General features: G+C 34.2%; 1 protein-coding gene across 5 annotated transcripts in view; it reads left to right on the top strand.

Moving 5' to 3' along the window:
• STXBP5 (syntaxin binding protein 5) overlaps positions 1-12,624 on the top strand; it is a 107,063-nt gene that overhangs the window by 49,595 nt on the left and 44,844 nt on the right. For all 5 annotated transcript variants that reach the window (XM_021527025.2, XM_021527023.2, XM_021527024.2 and 2 more), the window contains exons 8-11: positions 3,481-3,604; positions 4,661-4,739; positions 10,594-10,748; positions 11,774-11,846. In XM_021527025.2, coding sequence (XP_021382700.1) covers positions 3,481-3,604; positions 4,661-4,739; positions 10,594-10,748; positions 11,774-11,846 — 431 coding nt within the window. The remainder of the gene's footprint in view (positions 1-3,480; positions 3,605-4,660; positions 4,740-10,593; positions 10,749-11,773; positions 11,847-12,624) is intronic.

Below are 12,624 nucleotides of genomic sequence, written 5' to 3'. Positions count from 1 at the left end.
AGTAATTTTTCCACATGGGATCATCTTTCTGGAACAGATAGGGAATTGATTTTGTGTTTGTGTACATATTGTCTCTACATAAAACTGGGGGATGGTTTCTACGATTTCTAATAAAGTTTATGCATATGTAGGAAAGCATGGTCAATTGTGTTGTTAGTCAAAAAAGTAAGATTCAATTCCCCACTCCCCCAGAAAATGTATCAGAAGTTTTGAAACAAACTTCCATAGAGTCCAGAACGGGTACCTGAAATTTGAATTCAAGTTAAGAGGATAGTAGGAATACTTATAATAAGAAACCTTCAGTGGTAATTTATTAAATATAAAGTTTTATCTAGGTAAAGTTGGTTGCATTTTTATTAGAGTTCTTTCTGTTTGAGTTCCTGTAAAGATTCCCTGTATTTGGGTCATGTTCATAAACAGAGGGACTCAGAATAAGGTTAGGACTCTGTTTACCTGTGCAGACAACTCCAATTATGGATATAAATGCCTTAAATGTAACAACAATCCTCTGTGATACTTGGGTATGATCTTGTTATAAGGGGTTACTTTCTGGTCCCATATGACCAAAAAATATTTGAGACACAGATATGTACCAGCTGATACAAACATACTGCTGCATTATGGTATAAAAAAGAAAACAGGTAGTTTTAATCATGATGAGAATTAAGATTAAAACAGAGTTTTATTCTGCATCAGTAAGTTTTATGTAAAATATTAGAATATAAATATACTACTCCTAGTGGCTCTTTACTGTCTTATAAGATTTGTGTAGTTTTGCAGACTCAGTGGATTCTGCTTCATTTTTCTATTTTATGCATTCCTCCAAATTCCAGCACTAATATTAACTCTGGAAAAAATGTCAAAACTTTTTTGCTCTTGTGTATAGAGATGTTTTTTTCAGATACTGGTTTCATTTGGGAGATTGAGACTCTTGCTAGTCAACAACTAGTGCTATCAGCTAACTACTACTACTTAAGGTTATTGTACTCTTCATTATAACTGTCTTGACACTAGACTAGCTTGTTGTGTACCTTGAGATAGTGCTGCAGTTACTTGTGGAATTAGCTTTTATTTTTTTAGGCTTACAAGAATTTGTGAATTGTGTAATAGCAAAGGATATTACTCTATACAAAATTTTATCATACCCAGCCCACAGAGTTGTTAGCTGGATTATTTTAAAAAACATAAAGTATATATTTCAGTTACATCTTGAAGAATATTTAGCTGCATCACTAGATATAACAAGTGACTAAAGAGACTGAAACTAGGTAGTAAATAGCCATAAAGCCAAAAGGCTCATTGTTCTCTTTCAGAGTGGTTTTTATAACCTCCATGTTCCTTGCAGAGAGAGCAGTCATCCTTCTCCTTTGTGCTCAGATATTTTTATCTTCTTAAGCATTAATGCTGTTTTAATAGTTGCAAGTTGTTGCATTTCCCTTCAATCAACAGTCTTTTTCAAGAAAAAGAAGAAGTGATCATTTCTTAGATTTATTTTTCGTTCCTTTTATGAAGCTTGCTTTCTTACTAGTTCTTAAGACCTATTTCTACATAAATGTGGATCAGTTTCATTTACACTATGGGCTGCCTACTGTAGTCAGGGTTAGATTTCATATGGGAGATTATGTAAAATGTACTGATTATATTGTATTGCTATGCCTGCTGTAGACGTTTATTTTGTCAGTGATGAGCTTTTTTAAATGCAACCTTCTCTTTACTGAGTCTCAAAATTGTTGATCCCTTGCTTTATTTGGTATAATATTGGTAAATAAAAATCCAATATTTTTGCAAGATTTCTTTTATAATACCAGTTTTTTCTATCTAAAAATTTATTTGACAGGCAGAATGAGCAAGAGTGTTTCACTTTGTTAGTAGGAGACACCATGTGAAGCATGTAGATTTGTTTCGGAGCTACATGTGTAGATGTGATACTGGTACACAGAATCTGTCTTTTAAAAATCTATAATGATTCCACAATACATAGGGAACAATATTAAATTTCACAAAGAAATGCTAAACTTAATCTGTAGTTTACATATATCCAGATGTTATATTAATTTATATTGGGGAAATTTTTACTGGAGACTATAGACTCATGCAGCATAGCCATTTTCTTCTGTCATTTAAGCTCTGGATTCTCCCATTCAGTTTGCTGTAAACTGTCTTGTCTCTCTGTATAACTTCATGAAATATGAAGACCTCATGTGTGTATAATCAGTTTGAGCAATGCTCACTTGCATCTGTCTTGAGATGTGCTCTTCACCCAGTAATTACTGCTTTAGCTGTCATTGCTGGTTACAGTTTGCTACTGCTCATACAGCCAGGTTTCCTCACAGAGGAAATCCCAAAATCCCTGCAGAGCTGGAGTGAGTGTAAGCCCTTCTTACAGACAGAATCACCATTGAAGGTATCCACTGAGGGTATCAGTTTTTACTTATTCAGCACCTGCTTTTCTATTTCACCTAGAGTAATGTCTTCATCATAAAATTTACCTTTTCAGTAATACCAAAGCTCTGTGTTTCTTGCCATTAATAGTGCCTTTTGCACCTTCTGGGAGGTAGAGAAATACTTTCAGGTTTCATTATTTACTCATGCTGTCATGCTATAACTAGAATTTCCTTGAATATCACCTAATGCTTTCAGAATATCTACATGTACTAACAGAGTTGCTGGGAGCAGAAATGACACCAGTCTTCTCTTGCTACGTAATATTTTTGTCTTATTTATATTCTTTGCATCATTCTTTACTTTCCTCTTGCCTGAAGGCAGCAACTAGATTTTATTTACTTAGCTATTTTCTGCAGCTTTTATGAGGCATGTTCTATTGTTCAATTCCTAATTTTAGCAATCTAGAGATGATTTTGTATTTATGGAAATATTTATGAGTAGATTCCTTTGCTTTCCTGCACCTCGAAGCTGTCATTGCAATATTAGAACATCCAGGCTAATACTTTGCTTTCATCATCATAATTTCAAAAAAGTTTTGTTACTTCAATTCTTGCTTTATGGAAGTTTTGACCCAATGCTTGCCTCTTATGCACATCCACATAAACATCTCAAAACAATATGTAATACTTAAACTTAATAATCTCATCCCATGTTTTTTGTCTGGACAGTATATTTTTCCCAATACTGAAAAATTTTGGTTAGCAAGCTTTAAATAAGTGCTTGCAGTTATTCTGTTCATGCTAGCCTTCATGGAAGAATACTTCAATACTATGCTGAAGAGGATGAGTTCCCACCTTGCTTTCCCCTAAACAGGTCACTACAGTGAAGCCAGTATTTTTGATGGGTCAAGTGTCTGAAAGTGCTAGTTATGTAAGGAAAAGTTGACATGGGTAAATTAGGACATAATAGGGATAGGTATTATTTAATTAGTAATTTTTCTAATTGCCATTTTCTGTTTAATGTCATTGAGGAAGGTGTAATAATAAAATGATAATTAGATACATGACTTATGTTGTTCTGCTTTTTCTTGCATAGGCTATCCACTCTGTGGCTTGGCATCATGAAGGAAAACAATTCATTTGTAGTCACTCAGATGGTACCTTGACCATATGGAATGTAAAATCTCCTACCAAACCATTCCAGACAATCACTCCACATGGTAAGATGAAAATGGTTACCCACTGCACTTGACAGCTCTTAAATCATAGAGAACTTGTTTTTAATACATGCCAAAAGCATGTATTAAAATGCACTTGCAATGCAGTAAAAATCTTTCTCAGTCATGCCAGTTTCTCATAGATATCACTTGAAAAATCTTTATGAAATAAGAATCCAAATCAATGGATAAGAATCCAAATCAGCTTTCTCTAATTCTCTAAATTTTGAGCTTGTCGTTCACACAATGCCACTGATCTCAGAATTAACTAATGCATATTTTTCAAGACTTGGTTTTTGCTCATATTACAGTCCCATATATTGTTTAAAATACATATGAGCAAGTACCTATTTTATGTATAAATGTGTAGATTACCACATAGATTTTAGAAAGGGTTTGTAACAGAACAAGAATAACATCTAGTAAGATGTCCCCACTTCTGAGAGGTCTTGCATTAATGTTCATCTAGGAAATTAACATTACTTGTTTTGTTCTTCTGCGAATTATACTGCTGCTCTTCAAGTAAATTGTACACAAATGCCAGGCTTACATGCTGTGCTTGTCTCTATTTAATGTCTTAGCAACTTATTTACTTAAGATTTTTAAATGTGTCTGTATCAGTGAGGTAATTGAACAGTTGAGACAGGGCAGGCTTTTCATGCTCAATTGAAGACTTAGCCTTAAGAATAAGACTCAGGATAAAGCTCACTTTACGTTTAAGCTGACCAATTTTAATTGCAAACGGGTAGACACAACATAAATTTTAAATCTCTTAGTGCTACTTGAAACAGCACTTTAGGGGAGGATTATACATTTGAAAACAAATTTTCTACAGTAGTCAGGTTTAGAGTTGTTCCTTTTCCTAAACCTTCTAAGTTGGTGTGTTGAGAGCTTTAACAAAATTTTAATTATATTATTCCAAGGCATACTCTATAACTGTCAAAGTTGTTGAATATATGTTGTGTGAATTTTACACTTCTCAAGCTGCACAGTGAACTTCATTACTTGCCATAATGTTACGGAACTGCAAGATTAACACAGGAACATCATTTACTTTAGGAAAGCAGCTGAAGGATGGAAAGAAGCCAGAACCCTGCAAACCTATCCTTAAGGTGGAATATAAAACAACTAGAGCTGGGTAAGACTTGTTTTGTATACAAAATGAACATGAGTGCAACACTCTGGGAATGGACTTTGTTTCCCAGTTGTTGGGGTGCATATTCTAATGGTACAGCTCTATTTTAGCTTTGATAAATCAAATACTGATGAATAAAATACAAAAATTTGGGTGAATGAATTACTGTATACAAAACAATGATGCTGCTAATGCATTATCTACAATCTTCTTTCATGCTACTAAAACTTGTATGTGTTTTTGCTCAATTTTTTGAGACTTGTGGCTGATAAACCACAGAAGACACAGACATGATAAATTGATCTTTGACAAACGGTATCCCAAATTGAATAGTCTTAATTTTGAATACATCTTTCTCCCCCACAAAATGTTATTAACAGAAGTTTTTCTAGTAGTGTGCAGTAATTTCTGCAGTGAAATATTCCTAAATATGCACATTGACAATGTAACAAAGCAGTTATTGCAACAAGAGGCTCAGATGGAATTACAAGATTTATAGAGCAGCATGCTTTGTTACCAAGACTGTGATTAGGATGGATGGATTTCCTGAACTGTGTGGAATTTCTTTCCTTTATGGTTCTAAAGTGTTTGAGTTAAAAGTGCAACATAAAGATAAAATATTCATGGAAATCTGTTTGGCTATTCGCAAAAGCTGATTTTTTTGTTTGTTTGTTTTCTTTTATATTTGGGAGGGTTTGTGTACCATTTTTATTTGCTTTTCAGGCATTCAAATCTGTAGAAGATGGTTAATTAAATTATACAGTACAGTATTGTGTTTATATACTCATCACTGGCTTTAGGTGTTTTTATTTTCTGCTAAAAATGAGGTAAATAGAAGCTTAAAACTGCTGCTAGCTCCCAGTTTTATAAAAATATCATCATCTGCAAAGCTATATTTTACTTGCAAAAGTCTACATCTATCTGCATAATCCTTTCTCAACTGAAATATCAAAAGCTGATCTAAAGAGAAGTAATCAAAAAATCTCAGCTTCAGCAAGTTACAATTTCTGCAATCAAAAGCTTTCTTTTATTATGAACAGTTACTCTGAAGGAGACAGTTTGGAGCTTGTTCTGTGACATAGTATTACAATGTGAAAATAACTTGACTCTTCACATAGTTTAAGGAGGAGTTTATTCTAGTATAATCTGTAATTATTCCTGGTGGTTTGGGGAAGCTACATTTTCCTGATTTGGCTTTTTTTTTTTTTTTTCTGTTGCACCTCTCACTTTCTAGTGTTTATCCAAACTGAATGTTTTGATACATTTTGATTTATTCTTCTCTCTAATGTTTTCTGTCATCGTTGTACTATTAATCTACAATTATTGATAACCCTTCCTGAACTTTAAGTGAGAGATGGAAAAAAAAAACCTGCAACAATCAAAACATCACCAGGCTGCACTATGGTAGAGAAGCAGAGCACTGGAAATCTTCTTTCATTTAGTACTATGTATACTTCAGGTTGCACTTCAATTTTCAGTTTCACTTGTAATCTTACAAGAATTTTAAGGCAAGACAGAACTATCCTTCAATACCTAAATTTTTGTTAAATTTTCTATTTATTTGTTTAAGTATATGCAAGATAAGATTTTAACTTTTATCTAAAGTGCTGTCATTTTTTTATTCATGGTTTAATGTCTGTAGCACAGAGGAGAATCATTTCTGGACAGGACAAAATTTTTCAGGTTACTGAAACAATGTAAAAAGCATATCAAATGAATTTTCTATAGCAGTTCACTATAGCTGTACTTTAAAAACAAATTATAAAAATCAGAAGAAAACAAAACAAAGCAAAAAAGCTTACATTTAAGAGATACTATTTAATGCTTAAGTTATATTTCAGATCTTTATTAGGAATAAATGTTCACTATTTCCATGCTCTATTTTGAACATCTTTCTGTCACTCCTTTTTTGTGTCTCCCTTATCTATCTAGAGTGCTCAAGTATCTATGTCTGCTTCAGTATCTCCTCCAGTGGAAAAGTTTCCACTGAAAAGTTTCATTGATATGATCTGAACTGGTTGGTTTTTTTTACTGCTTCTAGTAAGCAGTAAAATTGGTTTTGGGGAAAAGGGGTCCAGAACCATGCAGAAGGAAGGACCATAACCAATGGCAACTTATATTCAGGGCTACAGACACTATTCTTTTTACTGTTGCAGCTGTTATTAATTCCTTCTTGCTTTTTTTCCCTGCATTTTGTTTTCCATATTGTAAAACTGGGGTCAGGACAAAAGGAGGACATGAGGCTGTTCCTGGGTTTTATGGGCTGGCTATTTATTTGCTAACTTTGAGGGGTTTTCTCTTACTTTTTGGTTGGTTTGGTTTTTAAATTTACTGCAAATATTGCAAAAGGTGAAGTGTCCCGAGCCAAAGTAATTTATCCTACAACAAGAGTATGTCTGTAGCTTTATTTCTGGGAGAAAAGTAACTATCGATGAATAAGGGGTGAAAAAGGTACATTCTTTGTATATTTCTAGTACAAAGTGGCATCATTTTGCAATCTCAGAGTATAATGTCACTGTACTGCAGCCACTCTTCATCTAAAATGCTTCATCCTTTTCAGAAGCACTGAATTTCAAAGGTAGCTTACATTTTGAGCTTTCTGAACTGGTTCATATATTGCTATTTATGAATACTTTTTCTGTCTAAAGTGAATCTAGAGGCACTATCAAGCTTCCTTGTGCCACTCCCTACCCCTCCAGATTCAGTCCTTCTTGATGCCACTTTCCATGCAGGCAGGTTCAGTGCCCTACAGTATTTACCCTGGTTGGTATTAGAATTATGGTAAAATTGCCTGTATCTAATAGAAATTAAAGCTCCAAAGTCTCCATGTAAAACTTAATTCAGAAGGGTTTTGTCTTGGTAGTTGATGCAGCTGTCATTGACTGTCTGAGTCATCTTAGTGAGATGGTGGTGTGTGATGGGGATCCCGAGGTTACATTAGTGATGATGCCTCCCACTAAGGAAAAGTTGTTAATCTGTTCGTTTAGTTTGAATAGTGCTATTTTCTTGTGACAGCTTATTGGTTTAAAACCACACTTCCAAAATAAATTCATAGTTTTATCTTCACTACTAATTCAGGACTTCAAGTATTAAGATAAACTAACTCTTGAAGTCTTCCCCATCTTCATACTAGGATTAATTTCTCCACAGATTTATTCATGGTTTGAAAAGTAAGCCAGATGGTACCAATGACCTGATTTTTCTGTATACCTATCTCTCACACATCTGAATTGTCAGAAGCTAGCTCACACTTGACAGTTTACTTCTAAAATTGAACAGAAATATCCTCCTGGGTTGTGAGCCACTCAACTCTTAATTGCATTATGTTTTCATACATTGCAAGACCTAATCCTGTGTTTTCTTAAATTTTTTTCAATGACCTCCTGCCCCCTTTTTATAGTCGATTTCATATAGTATTCTCCAGGTGATTGTACATATTTCATTGATGAGAAAATTCATATAAGGGGATTACTTGCAGACCTGCTGAAGCTGAACTGTTTCAAAGAATCTCTGTATGAGAAGCTGCTAAAAATGCTATAAAGCAATTCTCTAAGACCTAACTCCTGTGTTTTTTAAATATCTTCCATTCTTTCAGGTAGGTAAACTGTAATTAGCAAAGTTGAATCAGTCTCATCTATTATATAAAGTACAAATCTTCTAAATTTTTTATTTTAAATTATGTATTTCTAATTGATGTGCACTAACCTTTTAATATATATCACAGTTGAAGTGCAACACTTTAATTAGAAAATGCACAGTTTGCATTCATGGTAAATCTGTGGTTTCATGAAAATATGAAAAATTCATACACAAACTTTTAGTGGCCTTTCTGGCAGACTCAAGTCAGGTTTAATCTTTGATTAATTTGTGGAAAATCTGTGTGACAGATCAGTGTTCTCTATTTGTAGCTCTTCAATTCCTTGCATCTGGCAGGCCTGCCCAAAGCAGTTTGATTACCTTGAGAAATAAAACCTGGAGAAGCTGACATACAATTGTCACTGTGATGTATGAAAATTAAAAATTGTTATTTGTTACTTTGTTACTGTCAGTTGATCCCAGTGAATGTGCAAATCTGATAGCTACTACAAATTGTCCTGGCAGCATTATTGTTTAAAAAACCTGATGATTTCTTTGGACAAAAAAATACTGCAGTAAATCATTCCAATACAATGAGACCTCACCAGTACTTTTCTCTTCACTGACATCCTGAAAAATACCAGACTAAGTTCAAGTGTATAACTTCCTTGAAATTTCTTCATGGACCTGACCATAAAAGATTGTGTGAAGTTTCAATATGAAGAGCTGAGATTAAATTAAGACTCAGAGAAAACTTAATTCTCTTCTAGAGATGCATTCTGGGGTACTGTTGGAGGCAAGATATTGAACTTGATGGACCCATAGTCTGATTTATGGCCGTTCCTTTGAGGTCTCTTCCTCAGTCAGCAGTGCTCCTTGGTCCTATCAAATCTTTGGTCATCAATCTTTCTGGATGATCAAGCAGATTGTGAAACACTTGTAGAAGCTGGAGGCTTATCTCAGTCTGCTTTGCCTTCAAGTGCTACAAACACAAAGTACATTTCAGCCAAGTCTTAGACTCATGAACTGCAGCGTGTTCATAAACCAAACCCCTAATATAGAGCTTTCAAGAATTCAGACGTATCTAGTCTCACTTTGTGTTTCAAATACCAGCTATGAAAAGCCATTTAGACAGTATGGAGAAGATGGTATTATAGGAAAGGATTAAAAAAAAAGGTTTCCTCTCTTTTTACAATATATAAGGATGGGGTTTTTGTCTGTAGAAATTTTCCCCAAATACTGATATACTAGCTACTTCCAAGGAAGATGCAAATTAAGGGTAGAATTTCTACTGAAAGTGAGCATAAAAGTAGATCAGAGGGAACTGATAGATATGCAAAGTGCCTATTTTTCCTTCAGAGATATAATGTGAAATTTCAGGCAATAGTCAGTAATGAGTAACATTTATTTTTTGAGTTGCATACTTACAGTCAGTCTACTCTTATAAAAGGATTATGTCCTATTTGAAATTAAAATGAATGATTCTTGACAATCAGGAAATAAGAAAATACCTGGTAAAATGAACATATATACTTAATCTTGTTTTTCAATAAATTAAATAGTAAACTGTACATTATGTGCATATTGGAAATATATGGATATATTTAAAAGTATGTTGCTGCAAAGGCTTTTTAAAAAGTTTCAAGGGAATCTTTTAATTTCTTCTCAAGACCAGAAGAAATATCTCTGCTTTGCTCTACTTGGCTGTTTGATTTTACAGTAAGAATAGTGTATGACAAAGTAGTTTCTTGAATTTTGCGCATGGTGGTAGGGGGAAAAATAGATAAAACATCTAGACTAAATGTGTGATGTTACTTAAAAGATGTTATGTCTTAAAAGCTTAGCAAGCAGTTGGTTGCGTCTCCAACAGTCATATTACTGTGCAGCAAGTACATGGGACTGTTTCTTCCTGATTTTGCTGGGGTGCTTTATGTATGGACAAATAGGACTGTTGGCAAATCTGAATCTGCAATTCAGTAGAAAAGAAACAACTCTAAAGTAATACAAATTTTTCTAAGAATATCTCATCTTGCCAGGAAGTTTTAAAGGCTGATTAAGTCAACAAAATGCTTGGAGGAGATGTCTGACTTAAACATGAGTTAGAATAAGATTTGAAATACATACCCAAGCTGTATATTTCATGAGAGCTGGTTTGCATTATTTTCATTCTATCTCTGCTTAATGATATTTCATTGAACTTTATCATAAGGTTGCAAAACCTGACCAGTCTCTTTTAGCATGTTATCCTGCCTTGATCCTAAATGCTTCTGCTTTATTCCAGGGAGCCTTTCATCATTCTCTCAGGAGGCTTGTCATATGACACTGTAGGAAGAAGACCCTGTTTAACAGTCATGCATGGGAAAAGTACTGCTGTGCTAGAAATGGATTATTCTATTGTTGATTTTCTAACCCTGTGTGAAACACCTTATCCTAATGGTAGGCTCTGTAAAGATTTTTCTCTGTACCTTGACTTCTTATCTTTGGAGTTTTATCCCAGCAGAATATTCTTTACTATTGTCTTTCTGTTTTATCTCTGGGGATCAGACTGCAGCAGCAACATCTGTTATCCCTATTGTCTGAAGTATGGTTTACTTGCCAAAACATGAATAGAATAGTTCATTATAAAGCCAATTTTGCATCTAGAAAAAAAGCCAATTACTCATAGCATGTTTCTTTCTTTTTAATCTCAAAAGCATGTGCAGAATAAAAGCATTACAACTTTAAGCTGTAGTTACTGGAGCAGATGTGTGCATCTCTGGATATTTGGGCACGTAAAGCTTTTCCAGTCAGTGCTAAACCATGAGCAGCATTCTTGTATTATTTTAAGCTTTTAGTGGCTTTATTCATTCCAATACTTAGATTTCATCACTAGCCTGTAATCTCTCTTCTGCAGCAAGGAATTTCTTACCATAGTTTAGGTAGTTATCTCAGACTTATAGTATTCTATTGCTGATGATTCCAATGGTTTTAGCTATCAGCTTCCATCAGAGTATATTAAACTGCTTAGCTTGGAATTTGAGATCTGGCTGAAAGAAGGCAATTTAAACTTTGGAAACTTTTCCAGGTTTCTTATTTTACTGTTAAGTCAGCTGTCTTTTGAGCCATTTTGTAAGCAAGTAAAACTTAAACCCCACTGAATATGAGAAAATGCAGTTTAGGGGTGGGAGGATGTTACTCAGAAATTGGCTCTTTCACTCATATCACCTACTTACAGAATTTACTCTGCATGCTCCTTTTTCTGTTATTTGAGCTGTTGAGAATATTGAATAAAAGAACATGATTTTTACAAACTTAACTTGGATGATTCAGGAGTCTGTGTGTATAAAATATCTTCAAAAACTATAGTAATTTAAGTGGCTTTCTAATCTGAGCTGCCAGAGTGCAAGCACTGATTCCATTCTTGAGGCTGTACATGCATGGGCTCCATTTACCACTAGGTAACATTTTGTTGTTGTTTTCAGACTTTCAGGAACCGTATGCTGTAGTTGTTCTCCTAGAAAAGGACTTAGTACTGATTGACCTTGCACAAAATGGGTAAGAATTTTCTGTAGCCTTTTCAATCACTGGCTGCAGTAATCAGCTTACTGTTCTGCTTTAAAGCTTTTTAGTCTAACCTAATACCTCAGAAAATAACATTTTGAATATTAAATATAAAATTTGTGCAAATGAACTGAAAATCCTGTTATATCAACCTTTTTCAAGTTAATGGAGTAGAGTATCATGTGACTTTTTCCAGGCTTGACTGACTGACCAAAATTATTTATAGATCACTTCTGCTTTTTAAGTATCACAGTTTATTTTCAAATTGATTCCTTAGTGTTGTGAGGGGAGTTTGAAGTTTTGGGGAGCCTCCAGTTTTGAGGAAGAAAGCACAGAAAAGAACTGATCAGATGACCCAAGTAATATTGGCTGTTGTCATCATTTAAATATTTGCTGATCTTATTGCCAAATAAATTACTACCTGTATTGTTTAAAGTAACTCCATACGGATGCAATAATATATATAAAATTTGAATGATAACATCTACTCTCTGATTTACATCTGTGGTAAGAAATTGCTTAAAAGGAGTGTGCTATTGCAGTATTCACAAATAATATCTGCCTAAAACCTTGAGTCGCCTTGTTGCTCTGTCCGTGGAGTAGTCCATACACTGTTACCAGTGGTGATTAAAAATTCTAGACACTATAGTTTTTTTTTTTTAATGAAGGGTATTGCAATTTGTATAGGCAGTAAAAACTAGCTGTTAAGGGATCAGGAGCAAAGGAACTAGGTAAGACCTTAGTACTGTTCCTGATTAAAAATCTCCAATGG

The sequence above is a fragment of the Lonchura striata genome, chromosome 3 (genome assembly GCF_046129695.1).
Source record: "Lonchura striata isolate bLonStr1 chromosome 3, bLonStr1.mat, whole genome shotgun sequence".
NCBI lineage: Eukaryota > Metazoa > Chordata > Aves > Passeriformes > Estrildidae > Lonchura > Lonchura striata.
This window is presented reverse-complemented; position numbering and strand designations above follow the sequence as displayed.